Source organism: Manis javanica, chromosome 15 (assembly GCF_040802235.1).
Source record: "Manis javanica isolate MJ-LG chromosome 15, MJ_LKY, whole genome shotgun sequence".
Classification (NCBI taxonomy): domain Eukaryota; kingdom Metazoa; phylum Chordata; class Mammalia; order Pholidota; family Manidae; genus Manis; species Manis javanica.
The window spans coordinates 39,785,293-39,808,950 of NC_133170.1; the positions used below are offsets into that span (position 1 = coordinate 39,785,293).

General features: G+C 49.3%; 1 protein-coding gene across 1 annotated transcript; it reads right to left on the bottom strand.

The window, feature by feature from the left end:
• Positions 1-14,876: 14,876 nt before the first annotated feature.
• Positions 14,877-23,317, bottom strand: LOC140846432 (uncharacterized). Its single transcript, XM_073222679.1, has 2 exons — positions 20,221-23,317; positions 14,877-19,471 (listed from the first exon to the last, which is right to left on the bottom strand). The coding sequence occupies exon 1, from the start codon at positions 21,855-21,857 to the stop codon at positions 20,298-20,300; it is 1,560 nt and encodes a 519-aa protein (XP_073078780.1). The 5' UTR covers positions 21,858-23,317; the 3' UTR covers positions 14,877-19,471; positions 20,221-20,297.
• Between the last annotated feature and the right edge of the window lie 341 nt (positions 23,318-23,658).

Below are 23,658 nucleotides of genomic sequence, written 5' to 3' on the forward strand. Positions count from 1 at the left end.
CCCCTGGGCAGCCTCTCACGCTAGGCTTTCACACTGGCAGGTCCAACTTCTCCAGCCGGGACCCCGGGGTCAGGCAGTGGTGTCCAGGGTCTCATGACCAGAGCTTGGCACTGTATTTGGAGGGAAACTATGACTGCTTTCCTCAGGATCAGGTTGTGTGCTGGGCCAGAATTAGAGGCTGACAGAATTTTTATGGGAAGGTTATTTACAATCATCTCCCAGGAAACAAGCCTATAGGGAGGCTCGGTACAAAGGGCTCAGTGCTTAGCGACACACTGATCCTTTCCAAGGGACCCTGAGCCTGACCCTTTACCATCCAAACCTAAGCAAAGTCAGCTGGCCACATAGCCTTTCCTGACTGGCTTTCCTCCTCATGGTTATTATCTCCCATCCCATGTGCTCTGATGTATCCTTGCCATTTCTCCATCAACAGGCAGTGCCTATTTCCCCTTCTCTCACATCTGAGCTTGCTCTGGGATGGCTTTAGCCAGAAGAACAGAGCGGAAGTACTCTGTGAAAACAGCCACTTTCATCTTCTCCTAGAGCGTCCTTCTTGGTCCCCAGCTGCCACGCTGTGAGGAATCCCTGTCAGTCACGTGAAAGGCCCGTGCGGAGGAGAACCAAGGTCTGCAGCCATCGGCCGCAGCTGGACTCCTAGTGGGCAGCCAGCCCCACTGCTGGTTCCCGGAGTAAAGCCACTGCAGACCCTTCAGTGACCGCAGCCCCCTTGTGGGCGCAAGAGAGACACATGAACTGGTCAGTCCACAGAATTGTGAGAAGTCGTAAACTGTTTTGCTGAAAGCTCCTAAGTTTTAGGATAGTTTTGTGCAGTAACAGTTAACTCCTAAAGCTTCTTAGCACCCAGTACCCCAAGTGTGAGGATTTGTGCCAAAACAGCAAACAGGTCACAACCCACTGCCTTACGTTTGTTTGTACAATCAGATACAGAGCCAGCCCTGAGAAAATGGAAAGCAAAGTTTTCATTTCACTTAGTAATTTCTCCTCTTTGGAGAATCATTAGAAGAGCTCTCCTTTATATCCGAGGGACAACTAGCTCAGGTCACTCTTGCTGGGGACCCTGCCCTGGTGGGGGTGGCAATTAAGGGAGAGACTACAGAAGCAGCCAGAAAGGGGAGGAAGGCAGATGGAGAGGATGCACACGCTGCGGCGTACAGAGTCTGGTGTTTCGATCTGAAGGTTCAGAATGTGATGCTGTTGTATTCTCTAGAATCAAGGAAGTTCACGGGGATATTATTTTAATATCCAGATGCTAACTCTTTAAATGACAGAATGAGAAACCTCTTGTTCTCTTTCCCCTTTCCTTCTACTTTCTGCTTCCCTTGGCTTATGCTAGTCTTCTTTCTTTTTTTAAAAAAAGAAGAAACAATAAAGATGTCCAACCTGTGATTAAGCTCCAGCATGAAATTCGATTATTTGTTCCTTATCCAAAGTCAATATTTTGGGAGATGTTTGAACTAAGTCATTCATGCACTCTTGGGTTTCGAGCATGAAAAATCCCCACAGTCTTCCACTTAAAAATAAATAAAAAGTCTGAAAACTATGTACTGAAAAGCTATCAAATGTGGTAGGCTATAAACTTTAAACTTGGCAGGATGCAATGATCACCAAAGAAGGAAATTTAAGTCAAGTGTGAATAAAGCAGCCAAAGCTTGTAATGTGTTACAGTCACGTGGACCACAGCCTGTGCAGGGCAGGGAGGGTGGAACCCTGCATCACAACTGACCTGCCCCTGAGCTGAGGCCGCTCGCAGGGCTGCTCATCTTTTGCCTGATCAGTGTGACGGTCTCGTAAACAGTCTCCCTGACTCATGTCTGCATGTTTTTAAATCACAAATATGATCAGGTCATTTTCCTGTTTATAAACTCTCAATGACTCCCCATTGCCCTCAGGATAAATCAATACTTGTCAAGACACCTTAAGAGGTAGCAGTGCTGACCCAGCTCTGTGCCCCTCTTGGCCACAGCTCTGGCTGTGCCCAAACTCACACCCTTTCCCTGTCATGCGGACTCCTCAGTGCTCCAAGAATGTGCCTGGCTCTTCAGCCTGAGTCCTTGTACATGCTGTTCTTCCTGCTTGAACTGCACCCACCCTCAACTCTAATTTGTCCACCAAGAATCAGCTCAAATGTCACCTCTTCCAGGAAGGACTAGGGGTGCTTCCTCTGGATACCTGTAGTATCTGGGAATTTGTCATGCTGTGTAGCAATCATTACTGTACATATATATGTCCCCCATTAAACTGTGAACTCCCTAAAGGCAGTTACTCTGCTGTGTTTGACTTTTGAATCCCTAAAACCCACCTAGTGCCTGAGTTATAACAGATGCTCAATAAATCATTGTGAATAAAAAATAAACAAGTAACCCTGAATCCATCTACATATTTACATCACAGTGTTGCCAAGCAGGTGCATCTGGGGAGGTCTCTTCCTACACACTAGGTGAAACCTCAACCTGGATCAGGCAGGGTTCTTGACTCTGGATGGGAAAGAATTCTTGAACAGGTCAGATAGGTGAGGAAGGAATTCATTAAAGCAAGAATAGCCAGGAATGGCAGCTGCTTTGCAGGCAGCAGAGATCAAGGAAGAACAGAGAGAGGAAAGGGAAGCTCACTGAACTCCTGTTTGGCATGGAGCAGACCCTTGCCAACTCCTGAAGCCAGGGTCACCTGGCATCCAGTGTCCACTTGAATCTGCACAGTGTGGAAACTAAGTCCCTGCCACCCCAGGATTTGGAGGAGCTGCAGAGTACTGCACGGGGTGAGATTATGTTCTGAGAACCTCCCAAAGACAGATTGTCAGGCAGGCTGCTAAAGAGCCTGATCATAGAGCTGCAGTCCTGTCTGGGTCTCCCAGGCAATGGCAACTTGCAAGTTCAAATCAGATATCTCAGCAGCCCCTCCCTACTTGTCTGAAGTAGGACAGAGAAAGTGAAGCCTTGTGCTTAAGTCTGGAAAAAGTGAAATAGCAAAGACACCACTGGAAGAACACAGAGACAAAATGCAGTAAATTGAGCGATGAGAAGTCTTTATTTAAGGAAAAAAACACACACTCTAAGAAAGGGGAGTGTCGGCAACCTCAGAGGAGATGCACTTGAGGGCTTAGGTTTTGTCTTTTAAGACTTTCAGGAATGGGGCAAAGGATGGGGGTTAGGTGGATGCGTAGGCTTGACGTGTGTCTCATGACATCTCTGTCTAGTGAAAGACATTATGTCAGTTCTTTAGATATTCTGTAAAATAAACTTAACACAAGGAATTTATTGATCCTTTTTCTCTCTGAGATAGTGGTTACCCTCAAGCACTGGGAACAACTCAGTTAGAACTGCTTGCCCTGCCTAAAGATAGGGTTAGTTATTGACTGATTAGCAAAGAATATGTTAGGAATCTTGCCTCCCAACTCCCTGGTTTTTAAAACGGAATCTTAGCCTTGAGATGGAGTGCCTCCTGTTCTTACTATACTGTTTGTATCTTGGCACTTTTTGTCATAGGCAGGAAAAGCTAATCATGACGCTTGTCCCAGGTCCCTGCCCTGCCTCAACGGGAAGGAACTGGAGAAATGGAACGTAGCAGGGCCTTGAGACTGAGGGTCTACAGAGTTGAGACTCTGAAGAAAATTGTGTGCCCATGTTGTAATTTTGCCTAGAATTAATCCTTCTCTATGAAATAACCCCCACATTCATAGCAACTCATGACATCTTTCTTGTTTTCAGAAGTGTTGCCACCATGGACTTTGCGTTACAGAGGTTTGGAATGTATTCATTTAATTAACAAAGAGAGTTTGGATTCCAGCTGTGCCAGGTCTTGTGCATATTTAAATATGAAGACAGCATCACTTGTTTTCTCAAGGAGTTAGTAGTGTGGGAAAATGGTGATGGGATTTGGATTTGATTTAATGCTCTTGTTGATGTTAAGACTTCTGCAAGTAAGGTTCTTTTAGGGGGAGCGATGCCCCAGTGATAGCTAACTCAGCTGACCAATGTTAATTCTGCTATGAAAAATGTGTTTAATTTTTTCCCAGAAGAAAACGATGCATAAATCTCAACCAAGAGAGTAAACGTGGATGACACTCCTTACCACAGGAAAAAAATATTGTCTTTAAACATATGACACATTAACAAATAAATAAGAAGATACAGGATGTACGCATTTGGAAGCAAGATAATTCAAGCTGTGAGCTTCTGACATACCTGAGTCATAAGGGAGGAGCAGACTTTTCCCCCTAGAGGCATTATCTAGCCTTAAAATCCTTGGAATAAGGGTCCAAATTCTGTGTGGGGGGAATCAAACACACTTGGGTGAGACGTTTAGAAAGGAAATGGAAGGTGGAGAACTTGCACTGGGTCCTCTGCCTCTTAGGTCAGGAAACTTACTCATGTTCAGGGCATGAAACTGATGCTGGAAAGGACAACATGCAGATGACATTGATCAGTGGACTATGCCCGTGAATCACAGGAATTTAGGATGGATGTCATGGGGCAGAACTTGACCTAGAGGCATTGGGAAGAGAGCAGAGAAACATGCCTAGAATTCTCCTCTGAATGCTGTCCACTTACTTGCTCAAATCTGAAATATCCACTCACTCTAGCTTTCCTTCTACAAGTTAACCTTCTGAGGTTTAGAAAAATATTTGAAGGAGAACCTAAGGATAGTTGTTTGTTTTTTAATAATAACGATGACATTGTTAAATACTATAAATTATTGGTTACAGTTCTTTCTGCTCCCTCTACCTACATACTCTGCCATCTACATTTGCCATGAATATTTGTACTTGCCTGACTTTGACTTGTGCTTGGGCCAGTGGAATGTAGGTAGAAGTCATGGTAAGACAGATTGAACCTAGGCCTTAAGGGGTAGTACCTCATTCTGCTTGTCTCTCTTAAACCTCTTTTATTACCATGAGAAGCACTTGTCCTGGGTATTTGCTGCCTCTCAGACAACAGTAAACACACATGGAGCAGACATGAGACTAAAATCAAGGAGGAGCCAAGCCCAGCTGGACTTTCTGCTTGAAGCAGAGCCCCGATGCCAGCCTAGGTCAGCAGACTCACAGCCAACCCTCAGTTACCAGTAGCAAGAATTAATGATTGTTCTTTAAACTGCTGTTTGGTTTATTTTGTTACACAGAAATACTGACTGATACAAATAATTAATAATAATAATAGCCCAACTTGCCTGTAACTATCCCAAGGTTACTCTGCTAAGGCCCATTGAAGATGGAATTCAAATCTGGCTCTGAATTCTGTGCTCTTTATATGACCTTGGAAAATGAACCTAGTTAATACTTTGATGAATACTTCCCGGCAAAGATTTTACCCTGAAATACAGAGAAGATGAGAAAATGAGACTTTTACCCTGGAGTGAAGAGAAGATGAAAAAATGCACAGGTTTCCTTTACAGATTATTTTCAGGGAAGAGGAGAGCTACAATCATACAGAATAATGCATTCGTGACAAAATTCCGTCAGAGCCCCTTAGGCCTCATGGACAGAGAGAGAAACACATTGAAAATTGAAAAGGAAAGGAAAGCAGGATTCAGGATTCAAGAGCGGCAGCTCATTCTGAATTAGAAAGAATGAAAGACTGGCTAGCTTTAGCACTGTTGTGCTAGGATTTGTCTGTTTCTCATTAGCTGTGTGATGGTCTCCATGCCTCAGTCTTCTCATTTGTGAAATGAGGAGAAGCGGAACAACTACTTCACAGGATTGTCGAGCGGCTTAAATGAGTGACTATAATATACATAAAGTGCTTCAAAGAGTGTCTGGCACATAGTAAGTAGAATATATATTTCCATAATGGAGCACCATATTGAGCATTTGCCTGGTATTTCTGGCTCTCCCAATGTGGATGGTTTTATATTCTGTCAGCTTAGCTACCAGAACTAGATTTCCCAGAATTCCTTTCCCTATATGGTCTGGCTAGGATTGCTATATGAAAAATTTGCCTAAGATTTGGAAGGTAGAAATGAAGCAGCAGCCATCATGCTCTGAAGACCAGTATAGGGTACAAGGTGCTGCTGTCTCTTATCACTGATCTGCATGCCCCCCACCTGGTTGGTGTAGGACAGCAGCTGGGCCTGCATCTGCTCTGCTCCCCCAGACCTCTTCCTGCAGCTTCTCTGAGTCCTTTTTAGGAATGCACCACCCTCTCCATGACAAAGGGTGCCAGCTCCCACGTGGTGGAAGTTGACATGGTGGAAGCAGATCTGGGTGGCAGTTGGTCCTCATGGATTTCAGTTCGTCTTTGGGGATTATTGGGTTCTTCCTACAGGTCACAGTTATCATTGCTCTTGCTCACCCCCACTTCATGTTCAGCTTTCCTTCAAACGGCCAGGCCTGCCAACTGACAGTGCCTTCAGAGGTGACCCCCACCAAACACAGATGTAACAGCCCTCCACCAGATCCCACCATCACTCAAGGTCCAACCCCTGTAACAAATCTGGGCTTTTCCATATTATTCATCATGGTCTGCTTCCCTGACTGAAGCCTGGAGGACATGGCCTCCCCAACCCCCTACCCATTAATTTATGAGTTGGGAGATAAGACACTGGCATCATTGAAAACTCATGGGTCTTTAAAAAATTTTTGCATTTACCATAAGTAAGCATTTTGGCTCCCAACCACACCCCTTCATCCACCCCCTTCCCAGAACTCCGTGGGAGGACTTTGAGCAACTGTGAATGAGCATTGGCTGCTGAAGTCCTCACAGAAAAAAACATTCAGCTCCTGGCTTCAGCTCCTGGTGGGTGGAGTTTACCACAGATTTGTCATCAGATATCAAAATTAAAGCGGTAGGATTTCCCTAAAAATAAAAGAAAAAATTCTATCCACCTCAATATTGCTATTTTCCCAATTTCTGAGAATGAGTTGTACAGAGTAATACACATGCTACGAAGATGGGTCCAGTGAAATACAGAATTCCTAAGGGGATGTTGTTACTCTGAAAAAGGCAAGGCTGTGCTTTGGAACAGTGTTGCAATGAAAACAAGCTCCATGTTCATGTCAGATAAACAATCACAGTCACAGCCCTGGTGTAGGAAGTGACTCATCTTGAGGCACTGGCGTTGAGTGAAGGCGTTTACTGCATCCCTTCGGTGGTGATATAGGCGTTCTTTCTCCCCTTGTGACTGTGCCACCGAGGGAGGCCACTGCAACCACCGGCCCCGGCAGCTCTGCTTTTACCACACGTGCCTTTCACCTCTTCTGCCCCAGTATGTGTGTTCTCTGCCCTCAACTTGCCCTCACTTAGGAGCAACCATTCACTAAGCCAGGGGATTTCCTGGTAGGCGGAGAGAAAACACTTCCAGAAGCCTCTTCTTTTCAGAAGGGTCTGTTGCTAAGGGCTTTTGACCTGAGATGTGTTGGCTAAGTCTACACAACAAAGAAGGCAGCAGGATCCGGTCCCAAACCCAGTCCACCAGCAAAGGAAGACAGTCACTGAAAGGGAGCTCAGAGGCCGGCTGGGGCCAGATGCAAGGCCACGGCCAGCAGGAGGGCCCTGCAAACAGGACGTGACGGGTGGGATCAGGGCCGCAACAAGGCCAGGATGGTGGCATGGAGGGGAGTTGGGCCAGGAGAAACTGAGGGGCCCGATTCTGAAGCTGGGGGTGGGGCTCGGCCGGTAGAGGGCCCATTGCTGGCAGGGCTTTGCTCATTGTGCCAGCGTCCGTTCCTTCCTGAGTGTGCCTCGTGACCAGCGCTGGGAGTCCCTGCTGCCAAGGCCGCAGAAGGGCGGCCCCTCAGGACGCTGAGTGGTGCACAGGAGGCATGTCACCTGGAGACACGTGTGTCCTTTCGCTCCAGAACACGTGAGCAGCAATGTTCACAAAGGCACGGTCCGTGATCTCTCCCAAGCTGAAGCTGACCAGTCTACCTCAACTACAGAACGGGTCAAGAAGCAGGGGTATATTTATGAGCCAACTGTGGCTGATGTACACAGTGGAATACAGTATTCGCTTCCTGGGCTACCATAACATATCATGTGCCACAAACTGGGCTCTCAGAATCACTTATTTTCTCACAATCCAAGAGGCTAGACATCCAAAAGCAGGATGTGCACAGGGCTAGTCCCTCCTGGAGGATCTGCGGGAGGGTTTGCTCCGTGTGTCTCCCGGGGCTTCTGGCAGGTGCCCTGTGGCCTCCTGCATTCCTTGCCTTGTGGCCGCATCATTCAGAGCTCTGCTCTCTCCTCACAAGGCCTCTCCGTTCCCCTCTGTGTCGTCATATGGCCTTCTCAGAGGGCCCACCCATGGGATTTGGGGCCCACCCTGGTCCAGGATGGCCTCATATTAACTGGTCACATTTGCAAAGACCCTATTTCCAAATAAGGTCACAGTCAGAGGTTCTGGGAAGACAGGAATTTTTTGGAGACACTATTCAACCCAGTACAAATGCAACTTAACAACAAAAGTGTGTGAACTATAGCTACATGCAGCAATGGATGAAACTCTCAAATTTAACATTTAGTGAAAGAAGCTAGACCCAAAATTGTATTAGTATGATGTGACATTATAAACCATAAAGTTAAGAAAAACTAAACTATGGCTTACAGGTGTATATTTTGGTGATGATATTAAAATGGAAAGCAAGTGAATGATTCCCATAAAAGTCAGCATAGTGGTTACTTTTAAGAGGGAGACAGGGAAAAGGGCATGAGAAGGAGTTTCTGACATGCTGAATGTTCTATTTCTTGACATGCCTGAGGTTATAAGAGCACTCATTTTTAATATTTCGTTAAGCCATTTTATGTCCTGTATGCATACAACTTTTCACAATACAGCAAAGGGGTATTTAGAGACCTGTAGTTCCTGGTTCTGCCGGTAGCTACTGGGTCTTAGGTAAGCTGCCTCTCTGGACCTCAGTTTCCTCATCAATAAAGCAGGGAGGCTGGAAACAGTGACCTATGAAGCCCCTCTAAGGGCTACCATTCTGGGTTTATAACTCACTTGATTCTCCAGGCATTTCTGTGAGGAGGGGAGGACACCAGCCTTACATTTATAAGGAGGGAAGCCATTGAGAGAGGCTCCATGGCATCTCAGAGTTTGAAACCAGAAGGACCAGGATTTGAGTCTCAGCACTGCCCCTTCTCTTCAAGAGACCGCGGGCAGATGGCTGCAGCTCTTGGGAGGCAGAAGCCTCAGGAATACAATGAGTGTGAATGAGCTTTCCTTGTGGGGTTGGCAAGAAGGTAAAAAGGATGGTGTGTACCCAGCACCTGGCTCAGTGCCTGGAACCCAGCAAGGTGTCGGTACCTGGTTGTAGCTAGCCTGGTAACATGGAGCGAGTCAGGTCAATCCCACAAATGGCTCTTGAGGACCTGTTGTGCGGAGGAGCACTTTCCCACGATGCGCTCTTCTCTGGTCCTCCCAGCCATTCCAGGAGGGTGCTCATCCTTCTGAGTTCTTACAGATGATAGTGTTGGGGCCAAGAGAGAGGGTGTAAGTAACAGGACCGAAGCAGCTCTTGGGCTGTCCCTCTGGCAGCTGCGGGGACAGATTGGGAGGGAGAGAGCCAGCATGCAGGTGGGGTCACTGGCCAACCGAGGAGGGCCGGGCAGGGCCAGGGCGAGTGGGGGTCGGCAGCAGGGCCACACCATTCCTCTCACTACTGTGTCGTTCACTTCATATTAAATGCTCACTGGGGAACGGGAGTCTAGTGGTATCTGAGAGAGAATTGTGGATGCGGGTGGGGAGAGTAAAGGCTGGGAAGAGCAGGCAATGGGCCAGGTCCAAGATCCCAGGGGAGAGGCGGGATTGGGTGAGGTGGGGCTAGGCACGAGACAGTGGTGCCACACTGCGTGGATGGCTTGGCAGGCCAGAGCAGGTGCCGGGCCTGCAGCCATGTCTGGTTAGGCACAGAGAACCCGAGCTCATGCCCTGGGCTTTGGGGCCTGCCCCCTTGCTGAATCTTTTTTGACTAGGATGGGGTGACCCTTCTGCCCTCATTCTGTTTGGGTTCACACTTCTCACAGATGGTCCCTGCTGGTCCTTGGTGATCGAGGCCTCTGCTATGACTGCTTTTAGATTAACTTTGTGAGCTGGCCCTCCACATGGAAGGACCCTATTGCCTCAGGGCCTCAAACCCACCACAAGTAATTACAGCCTGAGATCGAGCATTCCTCTCAGTGCCTTCTACAAAGAGCACTGCCCCAGAGCTCAAAAGCAGCAACATTCTCCAGCACTGTGCTCAGAAGGGCGGGCAGGCTACATCTCACTCACTTTAATATCTTGAAAATGTTCTTACTCAGCATGCAGCTTCCACCGCCTCTCACCTGCTGGCTGGACTGGGGGAAAAGGCCTTGTGTGCCAAGCTGACCAAGGCTCTTTACAAACATTACCTCGTGCCAACTCAGGACAGACTGCTGAGGGAGCGTTGTGTATTTTCCTCGGTCCCTGTCCCTGCTGTGACAAAGAATTGAAGGGCAGAAACACAGGAGTGAAGCAGAGTAAACGTTTTATTTAAGGATACTTAAAGAGAGAACAAGTGCAGCAGGCAACCTCAGCAAGGACAGGTGCCCTGAAAGGTTGGAGAGAGAAGGTTTAAGATTAAAAGGCTATGCACTTACAAAGTATGGGTGACCTCAGAGAGAGGAGCATGACAAAAGGTTGGGGGTTCCCCCTTTTAAGGATTCCTTAGGAATGTGACCAAGGGCTGGGGGTGCAAACTCGTTAAGTGGCCTTTGAATACTTAGAATTAACTTAACACATGGAAGTTCTTGCTCTGATTTCTCCCTGGGATGCTGGCATCTTGGTCTGGGAGCAGAACAAACAGGCTGCCTGCCCAGCCCCCAAGGTGGGCTGAGCTATTGTCTGTTTGCTACAGAGTAAGTTAAGAATCTTACATTTTTAACTTCCTGGGTATTAAAACACAACTTTAAGATGGAATCTTTCCTGCCTTTTAGTATGTTGTTTACAGCTGGGCCTGCATGCTAAATTAGTTGCTTAGGTTACGAACTACTTAATTAGGGAAAGAAGGAGAAAAAAACAGCATACAGGTAAAGGTAAAGAAAACTTGGGCTATGCTGAGATACCCTCCTTTATCTGGGGAGAATATTCAATCATTCCAGGCCAAGTTGTTCTTGGCTTTTTGAGCTTTGATTAATTTTGGGTCTTTTTGAGTGGACTTTCTGGTATTTTCTCTTTTCACCCTGCTCATATCTATTTTCCTGCCTAACAAGCCCATTGGACAGATGAGAAAACTATCTCCTCCTTCACCAGCAGAAGGCGGCTGAGCCTGGTGGTGGGCAGTCAGCAGTGGTGGTTCAAATCCCACCTCCCTGTGCATCGTCCCGCCAGGTGAGTGTGAGCGGCAGGAGTCCCCAGCCGCTTCCCATGGCGGTTTCCTCCTCATGCTCTTGGGGCTGGAGAATAGACGGGAAGACGCCCAGGAAGGGGTCAGCGTGATGTCAGCTGTGCTCTCAGCCGGCTGGGCAGTGGGCAGCCCCTGTGAGTTCAAAGACAATGGGGTGTCCGGAGGAGCCCACACTGGGGTCAGAGCCCGACTATTCGTGGGACTGGTAGGCCGTGACTTGAGTGGGCCTGTCCCTGGGTCCGTGTGCATGAAGGCTTCTGCGCTGAAGGGGGAAGAGGGATGGGTTTCTTTGGAAGGGGTCGGGAGAGGGGCTTAGAGATGGGCTAGAGAGAGGCCGGTGCTGTCTGCCCCACCCCACAGCCAGGAGCTGTGGAGCCTGGACAGACCCACAGCTCCACTGCCCTGGGAGGGAGAGATGCGCATGTTAGGGGCACATACCACCGCCCCCCCTCCTACTGCTGGCCCTGCAGCCTCAGCCTCCAGGCAGCGGGAATGAGTCCAGAGTGAGAGGCTCATATGCAGCGACTGACCAACCCTCCCAAACCCTAGCCCCGCCCTAGGGTGAAAAGAAAGGCCAGCAGGCAGGCACCAGCCAGCTCGGCAGCAATCCGACCACCCCACTGATCAAGGAGGCCAGTCTCTGCCAGACACAGGAACGCTTCAAGGGCCTCCTGGTCAGTCCTCACTAGATCCTGGGCCAGCACGTCTGTGGCTTAATTCTCCTTTCCTAGTTAACTTTTTACGTAAGTGTGGAGGAGATCCATCCCATATCTGGGTGCTGTTATCAGCACAGGTATCCTACTGGACCCGCTGAAGGAGTCCCGAAGGCCTAGTCCCTTATGGAGGCTTTGTGCAAGAAGGCAGGACTCCTGCGGCTGGCTGCCCCCAGTGGCTGTCTTCCTATTTCCTAGGCATGTCATTTCTGTTTGGATGCCTGAACAATTTGGAAGCATGCTTTCAGGACTGCATTCCAGTACCTGGGGAGTTCTGTGGAAGGCTGTGTTCCAGTACCTGGGGAGGGCTGGGGAGGTTTATGGGCAAGCTTGGGGGTACATCTGTGAGAGGTACTGGCACGCCCTGGTGAAACCTCCCCAGGCTCCTCTGCCTGGACGCAGCCCCAGCCGCCCTGCCGAGGGTGTGTTTTCCACCCTCCCTGGTGTGAGATTCCGGGGTTTGTTTGTGTCACTTTGGATCTTGGTGAAACAACACATAAAGGGAAGGCTAATGGAAAAACTCTGCTTCCAACTGCCAAGAAAACATTTTTCCCTTTTTAGCATGAAAACAAAGAGGAGTGTCAGCTGAATGGTTTGGAGAGGAGAGGAAGTTGGTGTTCCCTGTGCTAGCGTGACCCCTGCTCTGCCCTTTTTACTGGGCCCCTTTCCCAAATGGGACTTCATTTTTCATACTAAAAGTCTCTCATTTGACTTGAAAGTAGATCAGATTTGTGTGCAAGTGACCTCTGCCCAGTACCCATTCTGTGTAAGCCCTGGTCAGACTGCGGTCCTGACATGGCCCCTCCTGATCTCTAGGGCCACCCCGCAATGAAGAGTCAACCAGCCCTACTTTACAGATAAGGAAACTGAGGCTCAGGGCATTAATTAGCTACCTCAAGGTCAGCAACTAGCCTACGGAGGTATAAACCAAATCCAGGTCTACTTCCATGGGTCCTGAAAGGAAAGGAGCGACACACAGCAGCAATTCACCAGAGAATTCCGCTTTATTAGGTAAAGGTGCTGGGTTATATAGGAAGGGGCATAGGGTGATTGTGGTGTTACTTCTATGGGGCTCGTGGCTGTTGGCTAGGTGCTGGGATTGGGAGGGGGGCAAGAGGTGATTGGGCTTCAGGTGGCGCCGGTGGGAACCGAGGACCCCGAAGAGAAGCCAGAAGTTTGCCATATTACTGGTGGGGACCCTTCATTCCCCCCCTTTCTCCTCTATGGGGTTGTGGACATAGCTTTCTCTCTGACTGCTTCTTGCTGAACAGGGGCGGAGAAGGGAGTGAGGGCTTGAGGATTGGGAGGAAAGGGTTGATAGGATTCCCCACAGTAAGGATGAGTAGATGTGGACTTCCTCAGGTTGGAAATCAATGAAGGTTCCCTGTAACCATAGGTCGAGGACCTGTTGATCCAATGGTGCCAAGAGGATATGGGTGTCAGGAGTCAGGTGTCTGCGGCCATTGTTTCCAGGAACAGTTTCCAGTGGAGAAAGGGGTCCATCTCAGCGTGTGGTGAGGAGGTCAAGTGAGGGTGAGGGATCTTCTGTGGCCAGAACCTGGTAGTTCCTGAGTAAAAGCTGGTTGAAAGCTTGATTAGAGATTTTTCCGACTTGGGATTTGATGAACTTTATTATACAGGGTAAGAAGAGACAGACGAGAAGAATGACTATTATGGGGCCTGCAATGGGCCAGACCCAGGTAAGGAGGGGGTTTGTTAGTATTGAAGAGAATGGGTTGGAATTGGAAGCAGAGTGGAGACTGGAGGCAAGGTCGGTGAGTTTGGTGATGTCAGTTTCTACAATGCTGGATTCGTTGATGTAATAGCACTCTTCCTGAAGGAAGATGCAGGTGCCACCCTTATCGGCTGTAAGCAGATCTAGGGCCCGCGGGTTTTGAAGAGTGACTTTAGCTAGCGAAGTGACCTGTCTTTGGAGAGAGGCTAGGGAATCGGCAGTGGATGTCAGGGCTCCCTCAAGATTGGCGTCGAGATCTCTAACTGCCCATAGAGAGTGACCCAAGGCTCCTCCCGAAAACCCTGCCCCAGTGGCTGAGGTGATCAAAGAGATAGCGACCATGATGGGAAGGAAAGCAGCCCTTTTTGTGCGCGAGGGCAAGGGAGGTTGGAGCTCAAGGAATTCTGCCATGCTGTAAAGTGTAAGCTGTGGGATTAGGGTGACGAGAATGCAGGGTGTATCGGAGTTGAGAGGCAGTGAATTGAAAAGACTGCCATTACGCCAAAAGAAGTGTCCCAGTTGTGTAAAAGTCTTAGAGCCAGAGATAGGGGTGTAGATAGAGAGGCAGTGAAGTGCGCTGGAGGGGGGTGGAGTTGGGCCTACACAGTGGTGGATGGTGAGATTATCTGCGTATTCTGGTTCCCATAGGGGTATGTCTGCCAGGAGGTGGAGGGGTTGTCCTTCTGCATGGAAAGAGTAGTTGGAAATATTGAGGGGCATGGTGGCCAGCAGTGGGAGCTGTAGTGATGCGCACAAGAAACAATTGGCGGTGTTGAGGGTGTGGTTGAGAAAGATGGTGGTGTCTTGAATGAGCTGTAACCAAGAGTAGGAGGAATAAGAAGATGAAGAGGTGCCATCAAGAGTTTGGATAATGACTTTCTCGGAATGTCTGATATCTGATGCAACTTGAGAGATCTGGGAGCGAGAGGGAACATACTCTTGAGAGATATGAAGGGTACCGTGGGGGGTCGAGGACCCCCCCGTAGTAAACTGAGGCTGTGACTCCAGCAGCCCATTGAGAGTCCCAGGGATCTGGTATTGATAAGGAGAATGAGCCGTTGGGATATTTCATGAAACGGTTGGAGGAGTAATACTGTGGGTACTGGAAGTCACCCATGTAGTGAATGGTGCAAGACCAGTAGGGACATCCCCCATAGGTGTCTTGCCATCGCTTATAATAGGCTTGTCTTTGGTCATAGAGGAAGCAGAGGTAGGGAGAATAAAGGTAGCTGTAAGTGAACACTTCGGTGGAGGGAGGAAAGTGGAGGTACAAAGGCTCAGAGCAGCCTTTCAGAGGGCAGTCTGATGTGGCAATGAGGGCAGTAACTTTTGTTTGATGCTGTGTGTAAGTCTGCCTGACTTTGAATCGCCATACAAAGGAGGCTGGGGTGGCGGGGAAGACGATAGGAATGAGGAAAAAAAGCGAGAGAGCAGTAAAGGAGGAAAAAGTCATGATTCGGGTATGGATGGCAAAGGGGGTGCACGGGAGATGCGGAGCTTCAAGGGATCAGAGGGATGAGGCGTGGTAGAGTAGACAGTGTCTTGGGCTGTATCCGAAGGACTCTGGATTGTGACTTATGGGTCTTGACTGTCCAGAGAAGATGTGTCTTGGGTATTGGTTTCAACCTGGAGATATGAATCCAAGGGGTGACAGAGTTATCAGGCAGTGAGAGCTTAGCGGCCGAGGGGGTGCAGAGAATAACTGGGTGTGGACCTTCCCATTTCAGGGTGAGAGAGGGCCGATCCTCTGGTGGCTTATAAAACACTAGTTGGCCAGGCTGTAAGACAGGAGGATTTTGGGAGGCGGATGGATCAGGAAGGAGCCAATCCTGATATTTCCACAATTCAGTGCGGAGGAGAGAGAGTAGTGGAAGGGCCATATTGGGAGGAATTGGTCCTTTGTGGGAAGGGAGCCCCGGGGATAGAATCAGGTGGCCGTACATGATCTCAAAGGGCGACAAGAAGGGAGGTTTCTTTGGGAGGGCTCGAATGCGGAGTAGAGCTAAGGGAAGTAAGCGAACCCAGTCAAGGTGTAGTTCTAGAGATAGTTTGGTCAGGATGTCTTTTAGAGTCCTATTGGCTCCTACTTTTCCCAAAGCTTGTGGTCGATAAGGACAATGTAAATGCCAGGGGAGCGAGAGCGACTTGAGAGGTTCTGGATAATTTGGGCAGTGAACTCAGGGCCGGTATCTGATTGGAGGGAAGTGGGCATCCTGAACCTAGGAAAGATCTGGGTGAGGAGGATAGAGGCAACCGCGGACGCTCGTTTGTTAGTGGTGGGGAAAGCTTCGACCCATCCTGAAAATGTATCTACAAACACGAGTAGGTATCTGGTACGCCTTACAGGGGGCATGTTAGTGAAGTCTATTTGCCAATCTGCAGTGGGGACATTACCCCTTGCTTGATGAGCCAGGAAGGGTCGGGACTTGAGGGGGGTATTAGGGTTAGTGTGTTGGCAGATGGTGCACTTGCAGGTGATTTGGTTAAGTAGGGTTTTGTCTTCAGGAGAGAGAGGGAAAAAAGATGGTAAAAAACGGATCAAGGATTGGGGGCTGGGATGGAACAGATCATGTAAGAGGCGGAAGAGAGACTCTTTGTCCTGGGAGCAGAGGGTGTCTTGTGATAAGGCTAAAACTGCAAGGGCAGATGGATTGTTGTCTGGTGTGTCTTCTGATAGGGCAACTTACCGGGCTACTCTGTCGGCTCTGTTGTTACCTCTTGCTATGGGGGAGTCATCCTTTTGATGTGATTTGAAGTGGACTGTTAGGGTCCACCCTTCCGAGGCTTCTCCAGAGAACAAACTACACAGGCATAGAGATGTAAATTCAAGCAAAGTCTTTATTCAGCCAGCTAGCTGGGGTCCAAGTCAGCCCGATGCAGCAGGTCTCAACAAGGACCCCAAGCACTCAGAGCCAAGGGTTTATATAGCAATTTCAAAGCACTTAACTCATAGCAATTTTCTATAACTATACATTATTCTTGCAAGACATATATCCTGGGGTTAAGCAAGGGCAGGGTAAGACTACTCCTCAATGGTTAGGGAGGTTCTGCACGATAAGCTTGGTATGTAAGATTAACTGACCAAGGTTAGCTGACCAAGGGTCACAGCTGCCCACCACCTGGTGCTCATGATTAACTTGTTTTTCAAGGCCTTACCCAGGCCCAGGGTTTTTTTTTTTTTTTTTTCCTCTGAGTCACACTCTCAGAAAATGGTTTCTAGGTTTCTAAGATGGCTATGCTTATGCTAATTTACTAATCTTACTAATGCTTAGATTCTATATTTCCCCACTTTCCTTTGACCATTCCAATCATGGAATGTTTGTTTCTTCCTGCTGTGTGAGTGAATGATACTGCGGTCTCAGCATTAGCACCTGAACAGCACTCACTCTTTCCCTAACAAAGGCTATTAGCTGGTTTAAGATACAGGGACCTAAAGTGAGAAGCAGTATAAAAATAAGCAAGGGTCCTGCCAGGGTGGATATCAGGGTTGTAAACCATGGGGATTTAGTAAACTAGGATTCAAATAGCCCTTGGCTGGCCTCTTGCTCTCTCTTCCTTTGATCTGGTCTCTCTCTAAGTTTAGACATTGAATCTTTTACTATTCCGGAATGGTCTGCTGTTAAGGTTTAGCTAAGTTTTATTAGTTCTTTTTCCTGACTCTTAATGCTCTCTGCACTCCTTTACATTTCCCCCCTTTTCTTGATTAGACTGTGGAATCTTCCACAGCGGCATATGGGTCCTGATACCTTTGACGAAGGACTAAGAGTTGGACAGTGTCAATTCTTTCCTGCACAAACTTAACAAGCCTGTTAATTATGCACGGGCCAATCGTAAACAGCAACAGCAGGATGACGAGCGGCCCCACAACGGCCGAGAGAAGGGTAGCAAACCAAGGCTTGTATTTGAACCAAGACTCAAACCAGCCTTCGCTACTTTCATATTCTTTACGCCTCTTCTCTAAATCTTTTTTTAGTTTGGCCAAGGAATCTCTGACTGCACCTGTTTTGTCTACATAGAAACAGCACTCTTCTCTTAAGGCTGCGCATAACCCACCTTCCTTTAAGAACAAGAGGTCCAGGCCTCTTCGGTTCTGTAGGACCACCTCGGACAAGGAGGTGAGGGATTGCTCTAGGTCTGATATTGTCTGTCGGAGTTGTTCTAGGTCTCTGTCGATTGCCAGCCTCAGGGCTGTGAGCCCCTTTTCTCGAGTTACAAGGGCTGCAACCCCTGTGCTTGCCCCTGCCATCCCTAGGGTGAAGAGGGTCCCAATGGTCAGGGCGGTAACAACCTCCCTCTTGCTCCAGTGGGGGCTCAGCCTTTCTTCCCAATAAGAAAGGAGAGATTCATGAGAATGATACATTAGGCGAGGTAGAAGGGCCACCAGCACACAAAACTCACTGTTAGCATTGAACACAGAGGTGGATAGGGCCGGAGTGAGGCCTGTCTTTGAGCAGAGCCACCAGCCCGAGGAGGGTATAATCCACTTTCCCTGCTCCCACGTAGTGTTATTATAGGAGGAGCATAACTGGCTCTGGGTCGTCGGGACTGTGCCTACACACGTACCAACGACTGAGACTTGAGCGATTTAAGTCCCCACGGTCTCCCATCCCAGTAAGTGGGATGGGAGTTGTTGATAGTGTAGGAGCCATTTATCCCGATCGCCTCATAGAAGGGGGGTGAACCTGGGTAGCATAGCCAACAGGGATCGGTGAGGGAGGAAGTGGTGTGGTTTAGAGTCTCTACAACTGCCTGCACCATTCCCCACATGGGATTATCTAACCCGGAGGGGGTGTGCTGGGCCCATAACCCAGAGGTCGATGGACTCGGTCCTCTCGTGGGCTCTGGAGCAAGCGTTCTGGTCAGTATTTTCTCATCCTTTTTGCTCAGGCCCTTGTCCTGGATTGAAGGTTTCTGGGGATTTATAACCGAGTTGGGACCTACGGCAGCGGTGGGAGTTGACACGGTTAATTTAATGATGAGGGTCGAGCCAGCATGCCCCCCATATTTATAATACACTATTCCCCACGCTAGTCCATTTATCCAGCGTGATACCTCAGTGTTTTTGCCCGTCTCAGTGAATTGAACTCTTACCCAATCCTGGTCCATTTTGTCACAAGCCTTGGTTTTGTAAAGGGTCATAGGCTGGTGACGAGGGATGCCCTTGTTGACATAAGTAAATTTGACAGAATCGATTTTTGTAACTGTCCATCTCCAATCCCCATCATTCGAGGTTACACAGTCCCAGCTGGCACAAAAGAAGTCATGCCCCCCCCCACAGTGCCTTCCTTTACCTGTTCCTGGGCAAGCATAAAACCCATGGGAGCGAGCCAAATTTGGAGGGATGGATCGGTAAACGGGGTTGATCTGTCGAAAGCAGAAATACAGGTCAGGCCACCAGGTTCCGATTGGCGCACTGTGTTGTGTGGAGTTGATGACTTCCCCATTGTCACTATCAATCAGCATCCAGGTCAGGTTCCTTGGTTGACGGGGGTTGGTGCCTCTGATCCCCACAGATGTGGCTCCCGTGAAGATCCATACTAAGGAGCTTATTAGCAGGATCTCTTTCATCTTCGGCTTAAGTGTAGTTTTAGGGGATTGGCAGGATGCTGCTGCATCTTCCACTTTTCCTTATGGGCCTGGGTCTTTATGAGGCAGGACTTTCCGAACGTGGGTGTGGTGTACCCAGGGAGCGATACCATCAACCTTGAGAGCAGTGGGGGTGGTAAACAATACAACATAAGGTCCTTTCCACCTGGGCTCGAGAGTCTTCACTTGATGTCTTTTGACCCATACTATATCCCCTGGGACTATGCCATGTTCCGGGCTCGGAATTTTCCCGCCCTCATAATATGCTCTGATCAGGGGCCAGATTTCTTGCTGCACTTTAGCAAGAACTTGCAACACATTCAGATAGTCAGGGGCCGGGTCCTCTGCATCGGGAAGCTGCACTCGTCGAGTTATAGGTGGAGGGGACCCATACATTATCTCAAATGGAGTTAAACCATGTACATAGGGGGAGTTCCGAGCACGGAAGATGGCTAAGGGAAGGAGAGTCACCCAGTCCCCACCAGTCTCCAATACCAATTTAGAAAGGGTCTCTTTCAAGGTCCGATTCATTCTCTCTACCTGCCCAGAGCTTTGTGGGTTATAAGCACGATGTAACTTCCAATCTACTCCCAAAGCTAGGGCTAGTCCTTGCAGGACTTTGCTAACGAAAGCCGGGCCGTTATCGGAACCTATTGCTTCAGGGACCCCATATCTGGGGATGATTTCTTCAATTAATCTTTTTGCTACTACCTGGCTAGTCTCATGCTTGGTTGAAAAGGCCTCCACCCACCCAGAGAAAGTATCTACCATAACTAGCAAATACCTGTATCCATACTTCCCTGGTTTTATTTCAGTGAAGTCTATTTCCCAATTCCTCCCTGGAGCCCTCCCCCTTTCCCGGGTACCTGCTGGGTGCAGCCCTCTTGGGGCTGGTCTTAGCATTGCACAGCTACTGCATTCTTTCATGATCTGGCGAGTCACCTCATTCTGGTGGGGAAACACCAACTGCGCAGACTGGAAAAGGCTGAGCAGGTTTTTTTCCACCTAGATGGATGGACTTATGCAGATTAGCAAGCAGGTACTGTCCTAATGCTTCTGGCAAGATCAATCTACCCTCCTGGTCCCTACCCCAATGTCCCTCTCCAAACACTTCCCCCGGGACTTGTTTCCTAATCCACTCAAGATCTTGAGGGGAATACTCAGGTTTGGGCGGCAGTGCGGGCAGTTCAGGTATGGGTATTTCGAGGGCCGCAAGCACAAGAGAGTCCGAGAGGGCTGCCCTCTTAGCTTCTGCATCTGCATGGCTGTTGCCGATGGCCTCGGGTGTCTTCTTTGATTGGTGGCCCGGTACATGTATAACTGCTACCGCTTTAGGTTTTTCAACAGCAGCTAATAGTCTTTGGACTTCTTGCAGATTCCTCAGTCCCTTCCCTTCCACGGAACGGAATCCTCTTTCTCGGTAGATGGCACCATGGACATGGACAGTGCCAAAGGTGTATCTGCTATCTGTGTAAACGTTGGCCCGCTTTCCTTCTGCTCTTTCCAGGGCCTCAGCAAGAGCAATAAGTTCCGCCTTCTGTGCTGAGGTGCCAGGGGGCAGAGCTGTGCTCCAGACAACTTCCCCATCGTGGGTTACTACTGCTGCCCCTGCTCTCCTGACCCCCTCCTGCACAAAGCTGCTCCCATCCATATACCAATTTAGCTCACAGTTCAGTAACGGTGTGTCTTTCAGGTCTGCTCGCACCTGGATAATTTTGGAAAGGATATCTCTACAGTCATGGATGGGGGTCGTCAGATCTGGGTCCGGCAGAAGGGTGGCAGGATTTAGGGTTACCGGGTCAGAGAAGGCGATTCGGGGAGAATCTAGTAGGAGCCCTTGATAGTGGGTGAGTCTTGTGTTCGTCATCCATTTTCCCGGAGGATGCTTGAGGATCCCCTCCACGGTATGTGGGGCTGTTATTCTCAGATTTTGGCCAAAAGTCAGCTTGTCTGCCTCTTTTACCAGTAGAGCAATGGCTGCTAGGATACGCAGACAAGGTGGCCACCCAGAGGCCACTGGGTCTAGCCGCTTGGACAAATAAGCCACAGGTCTCTTCCACGGGCCCAGCTGCTGAGCCAGAACTCCTTTAGCCACTCCCTTCTTTTCATCTACAAACAGGATAAAGGGTTTTTCTGGGTCTGGCAGAGATAGGGCGGGGGCCCGGAGGAGAGCTTCTTTTAGTCTGTCAAACGCCTCTTGTTGTTCCTGCGTCCATTGCCAGCCCGGCCCTTCTTTGGTTGCTTCATATAGTGGTCGGGCTATTTCTGCGTACCCTGGAATCCAGAGCCTGCAAAACCCGGCTGAGCCAAGAAATTCTCTCACTCCCCGGGGTGAGGAAGGGATGGGGATAGCCAGGACAGTTTGCTTCATGGCCTGTGTTAGCCACCTGGCCCCATTAGATATTGTGTACCCCAAGTAGACTACTGACCTCTGACAGATGTGGGCTTTCTTGGCGCTGGCTCGATATCCCAGTTCACCTAGTTCAGCCAGCAAGTTCCCCATGGCTTCTTCGCACTCTTCACGGGTTTCTGTGGCCAGCAACAGGTCATCTACATACTGCAACAACGTCACGTGGGGGTGGCTCCTGCGAAAGGGCTCCAAGTCCTGGCTTAGGGCTTCATTGAATAAGGTGGGAGAGTTCTTGAAGCCCTGAGGCAGTCTAGTCCAGGTAAGCTGCCCTTTTCTTCCTCCCCCTGGCTCTTGCCACTCAAAGGCAAACAAAGGCTGACTAACTTCAGAGAGTGGAATACTAAAGAAGGCATCTTTCAGGTCCAGAGTAGTATACCACACATGCGTGGGTGGCAGGTGGCTGAGTAAGGTGTAAGGGTTAGGCACTGTAGGATGGATGTCTTCTACCCTCTCATTGACTTTCCTCAAGTCTTGCACTGGCCTATAATCTTTACTGCCAGGCTTCCTCACTGGAAGCAGAGGCGTATTCCATGCAGATTGGCAGGTCTTAAGGATTCCTGTCTCTAACAGTCTATGGATATGGGGTGCTATCCCTTTCCTAGCCTCTTATGGCATTGGATATTGCCGGACCCGGATGGGTAGAGCTGCGGCTTTGAGTTGAACAACGACTGGGGATAGGTGTTTAGCGAGACAATTCCTCTGGTCTCGGCCCATGCGGAAGGGAACTTCTGTACCCAAGAGTCTATCTCTCCCCGGCCCCCCTTTTCTTGATCCGCCTGAAACAGATGATGTTCATCGGCCAGGGAAAGAGTTAACACATGCGCCGGTTGTAGGGGCTGCCCTTCTTTGTCCATGATTTTTATCCCTTCGGGTTCAAAATGAATGTGAGCCCCGACCTTGGTTAATAAGTCTCTGCCCAGCAACGGTGCGGGGCTTTGGGGTACGACCAGGAATGAGTGAGAGACCTGATGCCTTCCTAGGTCCACTTTTCTGTTAGTAGTCCAGGCACATTTCCTGGACCCTGTCGCTCCCTGGACTATACTTGTGCGTCCTGGGTTTAGGGGGCCGTGGGCCTGGTTGAGAACTGAATACTGTGCCCCAGTATCTACCATAAACCCAATGGGAGTCCCCTCCACGCACAGGGTTACCCAGGACTCGGGGAGGGGTGCCGAGCCCCGTCCCCGTCAATCCTCCTCTCCTAGGTGCAGGGTCTTAACAGGGTTCCCTCTCCCTTGTTCCCTCCTTTGAGGGCACTCCCTCTTCCAATGTCCATATTTCTTACACAGGGCGCACTGATCTTGTCCTAGTCAGGATTGACGGGGTCCTGTTCCTTGAGGTGGCCTAGGGCCCTCCTTCACCCCGGCCAGGAATATCCTGGCCATCTCCTCCCTCTGCTTCTTGTTCTCCCTTTTCTGAAATTCTCTGTCTTCCTTCCTATTTTTCTCCTGCATTACCCATTTCTCTTTCCTCAGCCTTTCTTCTCTATCTTCCAGAGTTTCTCTAGCATTGAAGACCTTCTCTGCCTGCTGCAGCAGCTCTCTAATAGAGATCTCCCCTAGGTCCTCCCGCTTGTGGAGTTTTCTCTGGATATCGGGGGCTGCCTGGTTGATGAATGAGAGGACTACAGCTGACCTATGTTCCTCTGCTTCCGGGTTTACGGGGGTATACTGCCGGTAAGCATCAAACAGCCTTTCCAGATACGTGGCTGGGCTTTCCATTTCCCCCTGAACAATAGTTTTTACCTTAGCCAAGTTAGTGGGCCGTCTGGCGGCCGCCCGGAGACCGGTCATCAGAGTCTGGCGGTAGACCCGGAGACGCTCCCTACCTTCTGCAGTTCCGAAGTTCCAATCTGGGCGCGTAAGTGGGAACACCTCGTCGATGATGGAATGGAGGG